Raw genomic sequence first — 20,663 nt, forward strand, 5'->3', positions numbered from 1 at the left:
TAAACGTGCAAAATGTATTTCTTAATTGCCCATAATACGTCCGAGAAAGCAAAGACAAATCCATTCGATCACACAACGTGTGTCAGTTTTCATCAAAGCATGGGAGGAGATAAACCACTGTTTATTCCAAATAGGCAAGAAGTGAGAGGAATGACAAAACCCCACTAAACGTTCTACTTGAAATGGATGTACTAACCGAGTTATTTGTGTTGATAGCGAGAAAAGACATATACCAATTTAAGGATTAACACCCAACTACACTCTGAAGTGTAATGGCTATTGAAATATCATTATCAATCAATGAAAAACATCTTATTACGTTTCTTCGAAATCACAATGTAGCATAAAGATGACAACACTATGTTCCATCTGAATCCGTACTTTAGATCTATGTTGTCAAACGTTAGGGGAATCTCACTCATTGTGCATGCAAGCATCATGCCAATGATTGCAAACAAATAATTAAAACACTACGGGAGAATGCCTACTAGTTGAACGAATTATATTTAATGTAAGTATTATATAAACTCAAATAAAATGTACAATTCTCAAGTTTATCCACATTGTTTTGCCAGAGTAACAACTTTAGTGTCGTCAACTCTTTGCTGTCTAATGTACACTATGAGCAGAACTTCGAAATCTTCCAATTCTAAAACGAGAAATGTACATTTTTACAAACTACATTCTTTAAGATAAATAATTCTTCCCCACAAATAATATATAAAGTATTACGCCGAAGAAACAATAAACAATTACATGAAACACACACTGGTGAACATTTGTGTATTTGCATATTTGCTCATTATCTTATTGCTAGCTCTACGCTCACTCTACCAAGTTGTATATAATAAATATAATGTATGTAAACTTTGTTTAAACTCTGCTTTCTGAATTCTGTTTCTAAATGCTGTCTATCACTAAGAGCACCATATCACCAAGTAACATTCCGAGTATGCTAAATGTACTTGGCGAATTAAGGAGATTCTGATTCTGAGATAACTGATATAGGCCTAGATCTACTGCTATAAATCTGTTATCAATCACTGATAATTGTTTGAATTTAAATGTTTAAAAAATACTTTGAAAACTGAATAACATTAAAGTTGGTGTAATGTCAAATGGTTATTTGCTGTTGCTTTATTATATATCGAGATACATTACATTATAACTCCGATGTAAAACAACTATCAGAGTACCTTTAGGATGCACAGTGAATATACGCGAGAATAGGGGGTGAGGGGAGACAAATAACTCCTCCTAAATTAGAAAAACATGAACATCACATTAAGATAGTTGTCTTAAATCTGATAGTTTTAAAGCATTGTGCCTACAGCTTAATGAAATCACAACGTTACCACTGCAAAGTTCTCAATTCAATACAACTAGTCTACAAGTCAATTAAGCGCAGAAACCTTTACAATGAATTAACATAACATACTCAAAAAGTGAACATATCTTTACACATAAATTAAAATAATTGAATAACAAATTAATTTCCATAGAGTAATAACATAAATTGTATTGTAATTATACTCAATTATACAGTACTATTTCCAGTCTAACTTATAGGACCCTCTCCAAATGGTCAGCATTGGGGTAAAGCCTGTCTTTTCCCCGATTTTAATGTACAAAAACACAACTGTGGAAAGAATGTCATTTTCTATCAAGTACAATTTGTGTTAAGTGACATTCAATTGCTCAGAGTTTGGTTTTCCAGCACTACAACATATACTGTTTTCTATTTCCAAAAAAACATTATTTTTGTTTCTAAATTCTTCAACCACAACGTTCTATGCCATTAACACCACCATCTTTAGTTAACTAAAAACGTGGTCCAACCAGAAGCCTTCTGTGAGATCCACTTCAGAAGAATAGAGAAGTTATTCTCCCCATTTACATTCAAAAGGGTAAATAAGTATTTTGACTAAATAAGATGTTCCTACTTTTGAGAATTTGAACAAATCGGAACACTTGAAAAGTAACAAAGTGTGAGGCAATCATTCACTACAATGCTCATGTATAGATCTCTGTTTTCCCCAGTCCCATAAACAGATTAACAAAAATAAACGCTTAAAACCTTCCTCTAAAAACATCTACCAAAATATCCATATGAATCAATATGACCACAAACGGTTTTCAAAACCTTGCTAAAAGTAACAAGCATCTCCAACTTCAAAGTTCACTTTGAGAGAGAAAGAGCGAGAGAGAAAGAGAGCCACAATGTACTTGTGTTTCAAAAACAAGAGGGTGGTTTCTTCCTCGGAGAGTGTGACGTCAGCTCTGACTTTGTTTTGAATCAATGAACCCCAAGGACCTATACAACGTCCAGAATGTGGGGGGCCAGTCCACTCTATATGCAACTGACTCCTAGGAACAGCCACGGCATCCCTCCCTTCCTCTGTTTTGTTCCCTTCTCATGTGTAACTTCCAACACACAGCACAACGCCATGGCTGCTGCCCCAAACATTGATTGAGGAACGTCGGGTAATGATCCTTGCTGATCAACATGGCAAAGATATTTGGGCTCTATATTCTAATAAAAAACTGTTTCAAGACACACTAGAGCGCAACTCTGTTCACCATGTGTTATGTTTGGTACAGTCCACATAGCCTTAGAGAGAATTAACAAGAGCAAAAAACTAATGCAACTAAATTAGTTCTAAACTAGATGAAAAATAACAGTTCTGTCAAGCATTTTGCTCAATACTTGAACCTTGAAGCAAGGACCCACTTCATCATAATTCCATTGCATGGTTTCAGGTAGATTGCAATATTTTTTTCTCACATTTACTTGAGGTATCAGAAGTTATTCTAAGAAATTAGCAAACTGCAGGGGTTCTCTGTACATGTGTGTTTTATGAACATTCAACAAATCTATCAAATTCTCAGACTCAAAATATTAATATTCACACATTTTAGTCATTCAGCAGATGCTCTTATCCAGAATGACTTACATTTAGTGCCCTCATCTTAAGATAGCTAGGTGAGACAACCACATATCACAGTCTAGTAAGTACATTTTCCCTCAATAAAGTAACTATTAGCAAAGTTGTAACAGAAGTATTACTAGAGGTGAAGAGGAATTGAAACACATTTAAACTCACTATGCAGAGATCAATCAACACCTTGCTTAACAAACAGGTAACTGCCAAAATAAAGGAAACACCAACATAAAGTGTCTTAATAGGGTGTTGGGCCACCACAACCCAGAACTAGCTTCAATGCTCCTTGGCATAGATTCTACAAGTGTCTGGAACTCTATTGGAGGGATGCAACACCATTCTTCCACAAGAAATTCCATCATTTGGTGTTTTGTTGATGGTGGTGGAAAACGCTGTCTCAGTTGCCGCTCCAGAATCTCCCATAAGTGTTCAATTGGGTTGAGATTTGGAGACTGAGACGGCTATGGCATATGGTTTACATCGTTTTCATGCTTATCAAGCCATTCAGTGACCACTCGTGCCTTGTGGATGGGGGCATTGTCATCCTGGAAGAGGCCACTTCCATCAGGATAGAAGTGCTTCACCATAGGTTGAAGGTGATCACTCAGAATGGCTGTGTATTTAATTGGGGTTTACCTTTCCCTCTAAGGGGATGAGAGGACCTGAACCATGCCAGGAAAATGCACCCCACACCATAACAGAGCAGACAGAACCCTCATTTACTCAAGTGTTTCCATTATTTTGGCAGTTATCTGTATATGGATAATGAAGACAAGGATAACATTTTGACCCAATGGCATCCCAACATGCCAGTCATTTTAATTAGACCTGAACCTTAACTAAAAACCACACAAAAACAAGTTTTATTCATTACATCGGTCAGAGTGTGTTCAACCTCATCCTTTTCGTATGAGACTGAAATGACACCTGCAACCACAACTGGGGAGGCAAAGTACAGCTGTGCATTATCAAATAACAAAGCAACCATGCACGTTTGCTTTTGTATGTTTGTCGGACAAAAATAATATCAACACAAAACATATTTCAATAGATTTAGATCTCATCGCTCCTCGATCTATGTGCACAGCAACTCAGCAAATGATCTTAATCCAGAAATCCAACACTCACACTCACATCCATGTGAGCATGTGTCCTGGTGTGACATGGCACACACTTCCAGTGTGATGAAGTGACTAGTATGAGGGGGAGAGGTATGAGGTGGGGGAAGGGGGTTGAGTAAGGGTGTAGGTTTGTAAGCCACCCTCGCTCCCTCTGCCTTGTAGTGTGTGTGTGTGTGTGTGTGTGTGTGTGTGTGTGTGTGTGTGTGTGTGTGTGTGTGTGTGTGTGTGTGTGTGTGTGTGTGTGTGTGTGTGTGTGTGTGTGTGTGTGTGTGTGTGTGTGTGTGTGTGTGTGTGTGTGTGTGTGTGAAAGGGGATAGCATGGCCATACCAGCACATGCCTGTTTGGCAGACATGTGACCTGGAGGCTCCATTTTAACTGATTCAGAGTCAGAGCTGTGAGACTGAGGGAAAGAGCGAGAAAGCGAAAGAGCGAGAAGGAGCGAGAAGGAGCGATAGAGGGTAGAAAAATGGAGGAGGGGAGAAAATGGGTCTTCACTTTGCTTTGTCAGGCCTCATAAGAGAACAATAATAATAAAATACTTACATATCATTTGACACACCCCCTTCTTACCACCTTATATCAAGATGTGAATTGCAGCAGAGACGTCAACACTTATATTCCTACTTCTAAAGTAATCATGCTCAATGATATTAGATTATTTCTATATTTTTCCATCGATGTTGCCCTCTAATTCTACACATTTTAAAGCTTGCGATAAGCACATTTTTTATATATATATTTGAGTATTTCCTTAATACTGCCGTGGGCTAAATCAGGGTCACACAGAGTGTTTCTTGGTAGTCTTAAACAAATATACTTGGCAGTCTTCAACAAATCTACTTGGTAGTCTTCAACAAATCTACTTGGTAGTCTTAAACAAATCTACTTGGTAGTCTTAAACAAATCTACTTGGTAGTCTTAAACAAATCTACTTGGTAGTCTTAAACAAATCTACTTGGCAGTCTTCAACAAATCTACTTGGTAGTCTTCAACAAATCTACTTGGTAGTCTTAAACAAATCTACTTGGTAGTCTTAAACAAATCTACTTGGTAGTCTTAAACAAATCTACTTGGTAGTCTTAAACAAATCTACTTGGCAGTCTTAAACAAATCTACTTGGTAGTCTTAAACAAATCTACTTGGTAGTCTTAAACAAATCTACTTGGCAGTCTTAAACAAATCTACTTGGTAGTCTTAAACAAATCTACTTGGTAGTCTTAAACAAATCTACTTGGTAGTCTTAAACAAATCTACTTGGCAGTCTTAAACAAATCTACTTGGTAGTCTTAAACAAATCTACTTGGTAGTCTTAAACAAATCTACAAATCTACAAAAGTATACACCTCACACAAATGGTTATGGGCTTCAAAAATGGAAGACAACACCTACCTGTACAATTTCAGATATACAGTCTTGAAATGCATAACATTTTGAGTTTGCATCCCACTATTACACTTTATATACATCACAGAAGACTGAAATATAACAAAACCGCTTGATATAGAAACACCATATTTTCTGAGGTTTCAAAAAAAATGTATGTTTATACATTCTGAAGTTATGAAAAACATGAATAACATTCCACCCATGAGGCAACTAGGTCGTTTGACTTGAGGAAAGGTTGGGAAACAAACCTCAAACTGTCACCGAGCTCAATGTTAAGGGAAACCCCATTAACACATGACTGTTGACAAGTATTAAGTCATCCTTTCATGTGCCTCAGATACAACACAACCTTATTAACTGTATGGGAAGGTTTACATGAAGTAGTCCTTCAGTAACTATTTAGGAAAATGGTGATGACTTCTGGCCACTGTATAGAGCAATGGCACTACCAAGAGTGTTGACCCGTGAAGGACCGAGCTATTTGGTCACTAAGACATACTTTAAAAATACAGATAAATGACGTGTAAACCTACACTCTGTTCAGTCACAATTATTTTCATTGTCTCAACAATCAATTGGTCATTTTGGATGTCTAGAATAACACTGCTTTCTCATGCGTGATGTCATATTACATACTTTAAAGACATGTTTTCTTTTTCAATTCAATACTATGAAAAATGTCATTCAGATTTAATTCGGTCATTTGAAGACAGTTTTCAAAAAGTCTTAAGTTGTCCTTTGAGGCTGAACATGTTAATAGCATTAGATCATTGTTGATATGAAAACAATATTTCATAAATCAATAGTTATTCATTACAAAAAGGTAAACAGTCTGATTAGCATTCAAGAACCCCATTGTAAGTTAATATAAGAACATAATACAATTATGAATCTTTGGCCCACACAACTCCACAATCCTTAGATCATGCTGCTACTGCGACTACCACATGCGACTATCACATTCCCACTTCAAACTGTCTTTTCAGACAGAAACACTGCAGACAGTCTTTCAATAACTTCATTGAGCTATTTGAAATGTATTATGAAAACGGAACTAATGCTCAACAGTCCATTAACTTAGAAAAAAACCCATAGAAAGCAACTTGCCAAAGAGCATTCTGTCTACAACAGTTTTATCTTTCTCAGAGCTTTAATGACCTTGTACAGTACATACAATATGTGCACTAGAATTGCATCTACGCTTTCCACAACTGGGATCTGCACTCACATCTGGGTTACCACTCGTGAAACAGGATTTGGATGTTGAAGACATGCAAACTATGATTCTCTCTTTTTTTTATGTATAGAAATTGGCAGACAATTTAAAGCTCCGCTACTTTGGAACCCCTGGACTAAATTACTGAGAAGTGGGCCAAGGATTTCTGAAGACGAGCAAGAAATATCCTCTCTCCCCATCGAGACCTTCCACATTCCGGCACTTTTGGGTGCCAAGCCCCACTGTGACACCCACAGAAAGGAGGTGGGAGCACAGTTGGAAAATCCACACGAGACACAACACCTCTTAAAGCAGAGCAGAACAGCAAAGGGGACTGACTGGGGAAGCTCCGCCCACTAGGCTCTCTGCTCATTGGCGTCCAAGTGTACAGGGAGCACTCTGGAACAAAATGGCTGCCCTGGGTGATCAAACAGGTGGATGATGAAGCACATTAATGACAAACAACATTTGGGTTCTTGATGAGAACAGAGCTGATGAAAAGGGACTTTTTTACTGCAGTGAACTTAATCTAAAGAGAGAAAGACTTGTCACTACACAAATTGTCAACATCGTTGGCTATGAAATGAGTAATCAACATCTTGGCATTTAATATATATCCATTCAAAATGTGCAAACACATTCAAACGTATTTGTGAACTAATGAATGTATACTCAAATAATCCCACAAATAGTCAATATCAGAATAGCTCAGTCACTTTACTTTAAAAGGAAAAATCAACATCTTGGCATACAACACCTATCCATTCAAATTGTGAAGTAATGCATGTTCAATTTCAACTGTTTAATAAATGAAGAGCAAAGTTTTGAGAAAATAAATGCGGGGGTTTCATTTAAACTTCCAAGAGAAACAAGTGTTTCGGTCTACAACATGGGTCATGTGAACTTAAATGTGAATTACAGTGAAAAACATTCAGCAATCTTTTGATGATGCCTAAATGTATCTACATTCAAACTCTGCAGCACTATATATTATAGCACATAAAGTTAACAATAACATGGCAATAACAGTATTTTAAGATGTTAGTTCCTCCCAATGAAAACATTACTTCAATATCCTTTGATTTAATAAATAGACAACAGAAATAAAGATAAACCAGTCACACCTTTATAAAAATTGATCCCTTGGAATTTTCACACGGGGAAATAAAACAAGACATTTAGCAGTGGGACGTGGCATGATTGTCTATCACCCGTTTGTTCTAACACCCTTCAATTTTCAATGAATCGATATGGAGGGGATAGCAGTTGTCACCAGTCATTTACTGTGACACTCTGGTCTTGCCTACTGACTGACCCACTGTGGATTGACTGTGGCTAAAGGTGCTGAGAGATGCAACGTACTGTATGCCATCTAGAGCTGCAGCCCGGAGTCTTATCTTAGCTTCTTTTGGGTTTGCAGATGCAGAATACAGAGGCTCTGCCCTGTTCCCTCTGGCCTTGCTTTTCCATATCAACTCGGAAGGATACAAAGGAACAGGCGTGATAGACATAGCACTGATAGACAATTTCATAACAAGCCATAACAAGGCAACGAGACAAGCTTGTCTGCATTGAGTACGGAAATCCAACAGAGTCAAGGAGAAATCCAATAAGGACGTTGGACCTCTTGACGGATTCAATTTGATGAGTCAAACTCGCAAAAATGAAGGAGATCACAAGATGCACACCTATGATGTTATTCATCTTTTAACTTTCTCCGACATTTAGAGGGAAGATGATGTTCAGTGTAAAAGGAGACTTTCTCCTTGAATATTTTTTCCAGTTCACCCATTTAGCAGACACTCTTATCCAGAGTGACTTACAGTCAGTGCATTCAACTAGGTAAGACAACCACATATGGATCTTTCCACAGACCACAGCAAACGTACTGATAGTGTAATACATTTCAATACAAAGGTACTAAATACGAGGATGTCAGTCGGATCTAGCTATTACTGTGTCAGGTTAACTTATTTACAAAAAGCTGCATCATATTGGAGCAGAAGCTATATGTGACAACTTAAAGAGGGAACATATCCCAGCCTCAATAGTTTATGTAATAGAAAGAGTATTTCAGAAAAACGTGCCTTTGACATAATACCCATGGTACACATAGTTCCTGTGGAAAGCAGTCAACTTCAGGTTTGTAAAGGTCCACGTGAATAGCAAGAGAGGGACTTAATTACACAGAATAACTCTGCCACAAGAACCACTGGCATACAACCACTATAGCTCCTTGATCTTAAATTTCTCTCATTGCAAAATATATGTTTAAGTATTTAGTTCTAAGAGGCACTGCCCCTTCATGCACACACATCCCTCCCATCCTCCGGTTTTCCCCAGGGGGAAACTTTGGGGGTGTTTACTGTGTTCCTCACCCAACCGAGCATCCAGGGAGGATGGTTCACAAGGCACACAAAGAGAGGTCAGGGGTGAGGGGGCGGGAAGCCCCTAACACAGGGAAGTAGTTTTGGGGGGGGGGGGGGTGAAGACGTTCTGCTAGACTGAAGGAGGCTGAAGACTTTGTATTCCAGGAACAGTGAGGTAAGTAAGTAAACATCAGCTGACTGTGTGACCCAGAGTAAATAAAAGTGATAAATAAAAACAAATCAACAAACGCCCAGACATGCTAGACATCACAAAAGGGCCACATACCTTCAGTTCTACTCCATTCATAAATGTTCTAAATGGCATTTATTTAACCCTACGTTGATGTTTTTATTCAAACCAAATTGAACAGTCTGTAAAATGTCATAAAGGAGAGAAAAGGACCGGATTTAACTTAACAGAGTACTTTGTTAAGCACAACCTAAAGCATGAATCAGACTGCCAAAAGAATTGTATCACTGTAGGAACCCGTTCCTTCTCTTGCTAGGACAAAACTGGTACCTGCTTCGTGCCGACCCGGTAGCAACAAACCGGACGTTTCTACTTGTAGAATCGCAGTGCTCATCAGTGGCCAATAACTTTACTTTGAGCCAATCAGAGAGAACAAACCCCCACGTGAGGAAGCCAATAGAAGTGACAACAAAAAGGGAAAAAAGAGGGAAATTTACATCCATGGTTAAATGTCATGAGCAAGTCACACTTCATATGCAATGTAGGCTATGGGATGGTAACTAGCGAATTGCACAGATGCAATTCACACAAAACAAAATAATTCCTCCAAGCTAGATAACTAATAATGACACTATAATTAAATCACAATGGATTTGTTTACAAATCCTGCCTGTGTTAGCTGCCGAGATAGGGCAGACTCCTTACCGAGCTAGCTAGCTATGCTGTGCTAGCTAGAGAATATGCTGACGTTAGCTAGCTAAATATTTGGCTATGAGCTGGCACTGGCAGTAGGGGATTATGGAGAGTTAATTAAATAGTTTCTTATTCTTCATGTTAGGTAGTTATCTAGCTGTGGCCATCTGGCCAGTATCAACTATGGCTTTCTACAAAATAGCAACATTAGCGCAGCTTGCTATATAGCTAGCTAACATTGGAATCTAGACCATAAAATAAGCTCCACACATGGACCTATATTGCCAACCAACGCTACTGTCACCTTCTGGTTTGGAGTATTTTAACAAGGCTGAGTGGCTGATGACTTCAAGGTCTTTGCTGGGTAAACACAAAAGTGACAACGTTCAGAGGTATTAAGTACTGTCGGAAGGCAAATATTTGACAAACCTACCACAATGTCTGAGCTATAAGAAAGTGTTTCTCACACTTCAACTGTTCTTAGGAAACTATATTTAACTTTCATAATGAAGCTAGAGAAAGTTTGATAAAAAAGTATATCTAAGATCTAAGATCATTTTTAAACATTGTACCTTTCACACTTTACAATGCAAACGAATTCCACATTGGTTCATTATCATCTAATTGTTTAGATGGGACGGTGAGGCGAGCCTCTGTCTGTCCACACAGGGACAGCTCAACTCTACCCCGGGGCCTCGCTGCTGTGTGTGTGTGTCCTCAAATGCTTCAAGATGGCCACCATTGTTCCTGTACCCAAGAATTCAAAGACAACGTAGCCTAGTGGTTAGAGCGTTGGACTAGTAACCGGAAGGTTGCGAGTTCAAACCCCCGAGCTGACATGGTACAAATCTGTCGTTCTGCCCCTGAACAGGCAGTTAACCCACTGTTCCCAGGCCGTCATTGAAAATAAGAATATGTTCTTAACTGACTTGCTTGGTTAAATAAAGGTAAAAATAAAAAAATCATGAAGTGCTTTGAGAGACTAGTCAAGGGTCATATCACCTCCACCTTACCGGCCACCCTAGACCCACTTCAGTTTGCATACTGCCCCAACAGGTCTACAAACGATGCAATCGCCATCACACTGTGCACTGCCCTATCCCATCTGGACAAGAGGACCTTTGTAAGAATGCTGTTCATTGACTACAGCTCAGCATTCAACACCATAATACCCTCAAAGCAATTGGGTCCTGGACTTTCCGATGGGCCGCCCCAGGTGGTGAAGTTAGAAAACAACATCTTCACTTAGCTGACCCTCAACACTGGGGCCCCACAAGGGTGCGTGCTCAGCCCTCTCCTGTACTCCCTCTTCACCCATGACTGCGTGGTCATGCACACATCCAACTCAATCATCACGTTTGCAGATGACACAACAGTAGTGGGCTTGATTACCAACATCGACGAGACGGCCTACAAGGAGGAGGTGAAGGCACTCGGAGTGTGGTGTTAGGAAAACAACCTCTCACTCAACGTCAACAAAACAAAGGAGATGATTGTGGACTTCAGGAAACAGCAGAGGAAGCATCCCACTGTCCACATCGAAGGGACAGCAGTGGAGAAGGTGGAAAGTTTTAAGTTTCTCGGCATACACATCACAGACAAACTGAAATGGTCCACCCACACATACAGTGTGGTGAAGATGGCGCAAGAGCGCCTCTTCAACCTCAGGAGGCTGAAGAAATGTGGCTTGTCAGTCAAAACCCTGACAAACTTTTACAGATGCACAATTGAAAGCATCCCGTTGGGCTGTATCACAGCCTGGTACGGCAACTGCACCCCCCTCAACCGCAAGGCTCTCCAGAGGGTGGTGCGGTCTGCACAATGCATCACCGGGGGCAAACTACCTGCCCTCCAGGACACCTACAACACTCGATGTCACAGGAAAGCCAAAAAGATCATCAAGGACAACAACCACCTGAGCCACTGCCTGTTCACACCGCTACCATCCAGAAGGAGAGGTCAGTACAGGAGCATCAAATCTGGGACCGAGAGACTGAAAAACAGCTTCTATCTCAAGGTCATCAGACTGCTCAACAGCCAACACTAACATTGAGAGGCTGCTGCCTACATTGAGACCCAATCTGTGGACACTTTAATAAATGGATCACTCGTCACTTTAAACAATCACACTTTAAATAATGCTACTTTAATAATGTTTACATATCTTACATTACTCATATCATATGTATATAGTGCATTTTATACCATCTATTGCACCTTGCCTATGCTGCTCAGCCATCACTCATCCATATATTTATATGTACATATTCTCAGTCACCCCTTTAGATTTGTGTGTATTAGGTAGTTGTTGGGGAATTGTTAGATTACTTGTTAGATATTACTGCACTGTCGGAACTAGAAGCACAAGCATTTTGCTGCACTCGCATTAACATCTGCTAACCATGTGTATGTGAACAATACATTTTGATTTGATTTGTGTATGTGGGAAGGTTTGGTTTCCCTTGCATTTCAGTTGCAGCTCGGAAAATCCTGACTCTCGCACATATGGAGACAAATCCATTTGGCTGCACATTGATCCCACCCGAGTGGATCGCTCTTTTCCCTGCTCCACCGCCATATAGGCTCTCCCATTCAACACAAAACCCAAAGATCTCCTCTTTTATTCTGTCTTTTCCCCCTGCCTTTCTTTCTTTTCACCCTTGGCTTCTTCCAGGTCAACAGTTCACATTTTTACCTAAATTTATGAGACACGTTGCCAATCCCCCTGCGTTTTTCCCACAGCAGCCATGGCTGGTTGATGTGTGTGTGTTGGGAGGGGGACAGGGTTGGGGTGGATTTAGAGGTTAGTGGTGTCCATGGCAAGTCCAAAGCTGTGAGAAGATCTGAAGGGAGTGGGACTCAGCCCCTTTAAAAACAGGACAGATGGTCCAAACCAGAGAGGGGGAAGAAGGCACATTAGCAAGGGGTTGGCAGTTTCTTAAAGAGACGGTGCACATTTCCCCCCAGCTAGCCCCCTCCAACAGATTCCCTTCCCTCTCTCCAATCCATACACACAGAAATGGACACGTCTCTCTCGTCATCTCCACAACCGACACAACCTCCACTAGATTTTCTTTCCTTCTGAAAGCCCATAAGGAAGTCCTTCCATGCAGCGCCCCTGCCTCTCCTCTCTCCACTATATTCCGCAACTGAAGCCCCGGAAAGAGAGCGAGCAGCTAATCATATGACCCTGTAGAGGAGCGTGCGTGCATGTATGCGACAGCTCTCTTTCTTTCTCTCTTTTGGTCTCACTTTCTCTCATTCACTCACTCACTCAGCCGCTCGCACTCACACTCTTTCTCTCATTCTGCCTGGCTGGCAAAAAGTTATGTATCAGGAATGTAATAGAGCGCAGAACATGCCTTTCTGCTGTGGGTGTGTGAGAGGTCGGGTGTGTGTGCCAGCTGTGAGTGGATGTGTGTGTGTGAGAAAGAGTGAGGGAGAAGGAGGGAGAGAGGGACTGCCTTTTTGTGTGCTGCAGCGTCAACGGCCTCTCGGCGCTGCACACAGGTGTTCCAGCCAGCTGATTGGTCGCACCCCCTCTCTTACAACGCCCCCTCCCTCGCATTGCCTTTGGTAGTACAACAATCATGAGAGGAAGAAACTGAGTTTGCTGGCTGCTAGCTTGAGACAGGCAATGGGAGCAATACTACAGCACTACTACGTGCTTGACTGATGCAGATCAAGGATTTTTATATGTGCCACATATTTCAAGGAAGTTTGTTAGCAACGCGGGAAAGAAAAAAACCCAACAGGACCTGTTTTGCATACACATTTTGACTCATTCTTTCGATGTACATTTCAAAGTAATTTCAAGCATTCTCAATGAAACTTTGTGAAACATTATTTGAATAATCATATACTGGGCTTTTCCCTCATAATAAAATCATACCTGTAAACTTTCTTCCCTCATTTAACCCTACATTTTTTTTAAAGAGCACCAACATACTTTAAAACAGTAAATATGCAAATATGTTTATTGCAATCAATAAGAGGACAAACAAACTAATACAATCAGTTCAAATTCTATAAAACCCTGAGGCCAACATATTTTCTGCACATAAGCGCAACAGTAACAGAAAGTCATACTGGATGGATAGGAGACAAATGGGAGGATAATTACAAAACAGTTCATATATATTTACAGTAATGAATGCAATCAGGAGTACAGAGGGCATGTTTTCTTTTCACTAAGCACTCCTGCAACTACCCTGCCCCCCAAATACAGATGTGCCCAAAGCATTCAATAGCCAATCCCTGCATCCCACTGGGCATAGACAAGTGGCCTGGAAGCCTGCAAACACTGGTCATGATGTCACAATAGGAAGCCAACCTTTCTTTTTTCATTTCAGGTTCTCTCAGGGTGGTGTTGGGTGATACTAGAGGAGGGGGGCGGTGGGTGATGTGGGGGTAGTAGTTGGCTATTGGAGATTTTTTTTTTTTACCAGCACCTGGCATTTAGGAGGGGGTCTGGAACTTCCCTTTGTTTCAACATCTCTCAGAAGTGTAGGCACATCAAAATAGGCCCAACACGGCGTTGCAAACGGCCATGCTCGAGCTAACGTAGCATTCCTCATTAAGCTTAAATCAGTGAAGCAGGGCCATGGGTTTGTGTGCAAGCGTGAGTGGAAGAGGTGTGGTACACACAAAAGCTGAACATACCCACACCAACACACATATATTAAAAGAGTAGTTCACTATTTTACAACTTGATGTTAGATGGTTCCTCACCCTGAAAGTAGGCTATGGGCCAAGAGAAACTGCAATCCAGGGTTCAGTTTTCTTTAAACAGCCACCCCAAACTTCAGCTACCCTTAGCCACCCGGGAACCGACCCTACTATCTTGGCATAGCAAAGAACAATGCTCTACCAACTGAGCTACAGAGGACCATGTGAGTATGTTTTTAAAAAAAGTATTTCCAAATCACCTGAAATCAGTTCAAATCAACTCAATTTTTGGTTTGATGTTCCTTAAAGGTGATTTGGCCATTTAGAAAATGCTCACATGCTCCCATCCCTTCAATTGATTATTAGCTTGTGGTGGCTAAAGTTAGCTGAAGTTTGTAGTGGCTGTTTAATAAAGAGAACCGAACCATGGATTACAGTTTCTCCTGGCCCATAGACTAATTTCAGGCCCTGGAAGCATCTGACATCAAGTTGTAAAAATAGTGAACTACTCTTTTAAATCTGAAAATTCACACAAAAAAACCATAATGTTCCAAAATGACTTTTTAGAGTTGTGGCAAGCCATGCCAAAAATATATAACACTTAACGTTTTATGTGACCTCACCAAATTCCCATAGAAATGTGAGTAACAGATTTTTTATTCTCATTGGAAGCAAGTCTAAGGAGTGGTAGATCTGTTCTATGTGCATTATTTCTATGCTTCCCGTTCTTAAGTTTAATTTTTGGGTCTTTTACTTTCGGTTTTGTACACCATCTTCAAACAGCTGAAAATACAATATTTTTGGTTATTAAACATATATTTCATGGCGGTTTAGATGTTACAATGATTCACTACACTTGCTTGTTTTGTCACATAAACTGAAATCAGGCTAACTATTAGAATTTTAGCAACCAGGAAATGGTGGGGCAATTTCTACATATTGCACCTTTAACTTTCTCATCTCAAACAAAGTCTCCCATTTTTTCTCAAGACTTCAGAAAACAAACTAAGAGTTGTCACAACAGCTTAATTCTAATAGTAAGTAAGCGTTTCACTGTTAGTCTACACCTGATGTTTACGAAGCATGTGACAGATAACATTTTATTTGATTTTGTAGTACATTTCAATGCCCAGGGCCACATCAACAGATTACTTGCAGGGGAGGGGGTTCCCTCTCTGCATACATTTCTAATTTATAGTGTATGCACTTATGTCAGGAGGGACAGAGTTATGTCTGAAGATCCTTCCTCTATCACCCCTCCCCCTCTCACCTTTCTCTCTCTCTGACACACAACCACAACTCTACATCGCACACTATGTTCTACTTCACTCACAGGCTTAAGTCCACCTCAATACTTAGGACGCTGCAGAAAGGACATGGCTTGTAAATATGTGTATTTGTGTTAATCAACAAGACTGGCAACATAAGCCAATACAAAGAAAAAATTATAAAAATACACAATATAGTTTGAATATTGGAGAGTTGCCTAATTTAAGCACTAGTGTGCAGAAAACAAACTAGATCAAGATAATATGCTGAAGTGATTTTAAATAGCCTATAGTGAGTGGCACGTAGAATAGATATTTGTCAAAATGAGTTATTTTACAGTGGGCGAAATAAAATGGAACAATGGGCTGGTGTTGCACTCCAGTCACATGGTTTCTCAAGGAGAGGCATGAGCCAAAGGAGCAGAGTTTGAACCATTGTCTAATACCCCATAAAATGACCACTTTCTTCAAATGAACATTTTTTTTCATTAAAGCCCCTATGTCTGGGCTTCTCATCAAAATCAAATGAGGCATTGCGAAGCATGTTTCATTGGAAATGTAAAACAACACAACTCAGCACAGGCTCCTGTGGTAGCGTTTGCAGAATTCCCAAATAATTGATAGGACTACAATTTATATGTTCAGGTGACAATGACATAACTATAAAAATGTATTCACGTGAATTTAAATTCCTAACGCTGGTTTTAAAGGAATTTGGCCACCGCTAGTTGAGTTGTTGCGGCCATTTTGAGTGTCAGCAAGATATTAGGCCTAGTCGAAACATACATTTATAGCCTATGTTTAACTTCATGGTAAAGACTATAAAGGCCTAAGATCAACAGAAAACAAAACGTAAACAGCTTTGCTACATTAATAGAGAGGAGTGCGTGCTTTGCATCAGTGAATGACGGAAAGAAAGAACACCCTTTGCCATTCATGATGAGGATCGCCATTTTTTCCCACTCAAGTGACGTTGGATGACTTCTCTCAGTGGGGGCGACCACGTGTTGTATATCACCAAAGGTAGGCCTCTCCAGTTCAAATCAAATCAAATCCAATTTTAATGGTCACATGCACATGGTTAGCAGATGATATTGGAAGTGTAGCGAAATGCTTATGATTCTAGATCCAACAGTGCAGCAGTAACTAACAGGTAATATCTAACAGTTGTGACATAAAGGCTATTCCATGGGCGAAAACCTCAACACAGCTATATTCTAACAGTTGCACTGAAATGTAGGCTATTGCATGGGCGAAAACCTAAACTATATTTCTCTATGCCATTGAAGGGTGAACATACAGCCTCGTTCAAATTACATAGGCCTATGCATATCCGTGAATTTGTTATACATACAAAGGTTGTAAAAAGCCTATATGCATCAATTTAATGTTAGAATTGTTGGTCCCATACAGGCATAGAATCCACCAATGAATGGCACTTGAATGGTAGGCTATAACACATATTTCTATTATTATTGCAATACAGCCACGACTTTTCCTTGTCAGGGCTACGGTCTATTACAGACTTGAATGTAGTCTATACGTTTACATCAGCCTCCATACATACCGCTTTTACATATGTTTGAACATATTAGTCAAAATAAATTGCCTTTGATTAAACGTTTTCTTGAAAAAAAAGGCTGATAAAAAAAGGTGTGCCTACAATTGAATTAAAAACTCTTAGCCTAACCCCAAACTGTTACACCCTAATCTCAAACCCGTACTTTCGTAGACGAATAATTTCAAATAACCTACATGTGTTAAAAGGTTAATGGTAATGAATATTTGTTTGAAATTATTTTTAACTACGCTGAAATTTAGTAATATTTTTAACTGGGTCAACTGTAATGGAGGGAGGGCTCAATTGTCCCCATTTTGATATAGCATGTATAGACAGGATAAATAACCTAGGCTACTCAAATTATTTTTGACGAAATGTCCATTGACTTGATGTGAGTATTGCATTACATTTCAGCACAATATGTGTTTACTGACATACACGTCTGTTTAATGACAAAATATTAATTAGACCAGAGCAAGAATATGAATAGCATATGCATGCACATATAACTATTTATTTTCTACAGGCCTACCTCATGATTAATAACCAGAAATAGTATTTTTCACATTTCTAACCCAGAGACCAAATTTATTGGAGATTCAACATTATAAAACAACGCCCAGACAACAACAAAACAACGTTTGTGTGCAATTAAAGCAAAAACGCAATTAAAAGACTTCGCTCTTCATAACGAATAATCGCAATGCAACAAATTACTGAAGTTTCAGTAGTTGTCGTAACGTGATTTAAACCAATTTCAATCCCACATATTGACATAACTCAATTGTCACTAGGCTGTGCATGACAATATAGTGCCAACATACACAACGTAACCACGTACCTAATGCCACTAAAGTAGCTGTGAAAAGTAGCTATGGCCTACACATTTTTTTATAAATAAATAATTCTGCACACAGGAAGGCCTAGGCCTATGACAAGGCCTTCCGGAGGTGAAAATGAACATGAGGTATTTAAGTGATGACGTTGCAACCGATATTACCTTCACAGTGTCAAATAAGTGCCCCAGTAATTAATGGACAGCCTTCATTTTCGTTTTAAGAGTAGCCTTTAGTGCATACGTAGACAAGACTCGCGACACCACATACTCCACACATGAGTAGGCCATACCGTTTACAGCAATGTAATTAAAGAGTAGCCTAAATACAAAAACTTCATAAAAATACTAGATTTGCGAGTCTTACTACTACATCCACACACCAGGCATATAACTCGACATCTAATGCGTGCATTAACTTAAATAGCAACATGTCCCTTCTCCAGCTAAATCCATACATTAACATATGCAACAACTGAAGTGTTATTGGGGGAGGGTGCTAAATACCTTTGCTTCTTAGGGACAGAGTGTTCGACCTCAATATGTTTCCCATGGAGCTCCACTTTACCTGTAAAATAAATGTTTATGTTGAAAAAAATGAGGCCATGTCCTCCATTCAGAGTGTAGACAGTGTATTGCATGTATTTGCCATATATAAATCATATTTACCATGTGACTGAGTTGTGTGTTGCTTAATTGTGTCTTATGTTGTCTAATATGCACTAATGCATGTTCAAAATAAGTAGTCAGTGCCCAATAACGCAATAGGCCTGTCATTGAAATATGATGGGCAAGAAGTTACCCTCCTGGCTCAAATGGAAAGCCATTCAATAATTGAGTTGTGAATGAACTCATCAACTACTATTTCACTTCCACACATTGTTGATCTTTTACAACTCATTCTTCCCAGTCCCTCGTGTCATATAGAGTACAACAGAACACTTATAGTCCATTTGAAAAGGACATTGTCAAACATTTAGTAAAAGCTGAAGATGCACATTTGCGTGCCCTAGAGTTCTTAGTGATCTATTTCAGGCATAACACACGAGCAGCATGGCGACCTTCGTGCTATATAGAACACATCACATGCTTCATATGTAGGAAATCATGAAGATACATGTAAGGAAATCAAGCCTGTTCGTGACTTGTGAGAAGAATGGGAAAGTCATTTGGCAATGTAATGGTCAAGGCAATCAAAGCCATTAATCTATGAAAGAATAGTGTCGATATATGCTTTTAAACTACACATATAACGCATTTTTATCTTAGCTATAGTGTTTTTTTCGCCAAAAGGGGGAGGTGTAAGATTTGATTCTACAGCTCTACGGAGTACACAGAACCTAGTCATACAAGGCACCAGAGAGCAAGGCTTCGGTAAGTACAATAAAAACGTGTGGCCAAAAGGCTGAAATATAGGCATTTGGCTATCATATCCAGGACAAAACTGCGCTTTAGTGTATGTAAATAGACCTAAAATAGAATACGATTCGAGAAATCTGGATATCCTGATGTTCTCATTCAAATAGGTAGGCCTATGTGATGGGCCCCCTCTCCCTGTAAAAGTTGAGTATCTTGTTGTTCGGCTAAGCACTTCATAAACCTCTTTTCGATTATTATAGGCCTATGCAACATATTTGCTACGAAGTGTCTCTTAATTCTATCATGTCTTCTACTGGACAATTAGGATTGGGACGCGTGAGGGGAGTGGGCAAACCCTTATATATTTGAGCCTAGGTGGTTTCCCCATTGAATGAAATTACATAAAGGTACGACGCTATTGATGTGATCATTTACGTTCAATTACTTACCGGAAAATGCTTCAATGGCTTTCATAGCCCATTGGTCGTCCGGACAATCAACAAACGCGTAGCCAGTTTTCATAAGAAACTGCCCAGAGTATGGAATCTTGTTGTCATCAAAGGTTTTAACCAAGTCCTCTGCAGTCACGTTTTCATTGAGATTTCCAATGTATAGCTTGTTCATGTTGAAAAATAGAGGTCCTCCAATTGAAATGAAAAAATCTGAGCAACAAAACTTTTTTTCTTTGAAAACGCAACGAGATAGATCTACCCAGGATGATCACAGGTTGAAAACACTTGCAAATGTCCACAAGCAGTAAAAGAAAACGAAATACATTTATTTTCAAAGTAAAACTAAAAGAAAAAGGAAAAAAAGTTTAAAGTAATGGTAATGTTGTAGTCTGATTAAGTCCAATATTGAAGTGGAGAAACCTTGACTGCAGCAACCCAAGCGAATGAATCGCACAATGTAGAATGGATCAATTTGAATTAATTTGATGGTGGTTATGGTGGAATAGTGGTAGAAGTATGGCGGGATCGGGAGAAATGTTTTCCTCTCTCTGCCCCTCAACCTCGAGTTGTACCCTGCACTGTCACAGATCCTTCTGCCTGGC

The 20,663-nt window shown here is 39.5% G+C and overlaps 1 protein-coding gene across 3 annotated transcripts in view; it reads right to left on the minus strand.

Annotated features, from left to right (window-relative positions):
- The window catches only part of LOC123999245 (insulin-like growth factor 2 mRNA-binding protein 1), a 58,024-nt gene extending 37,361 nt beyond the window's left edge, over positions 1–20,663 (minus strand). For all 3 annotated transcript variants that reach the window (XM_046304803.1, XM_046304802.1, XM_046304801.1), the window contains exons 1-2: positions 20,059–20,663; positions 18,758–18,818 (exon numbers count right to left, since the gene is read on the minus strand). In XM_046304803.1, coding sequence (XP_046160759.1) covers positions 18,758–18,818; positions 20,059–20,233 — 236 coding nt within the window. In that variant the 5' untranslated portion in view covers positions 20,234–20,663. The remainder of the gene's footprint in view (positions 1–18,757; positions 18,819–20,058) is intronic.

The sequence above is a fragment of the Oncorhynchus gorbuscha genome, linkage group LG16, assembly GCF_021184085.1.
Source record: "Oncorhynchus gorbuscha isolate QuinsamMale2020 ecotype Even-year linkage group LG16, OgorEven_v1.0, whole genome shotgun sequence".
Classification (NCBI taxonomy): Eukaryota; Metazoa; Chordata; class Actinopteri; order Salmoniformes; family Salmonidae; genus Oncorhynchus; species Oncorhynchus gorbuscha.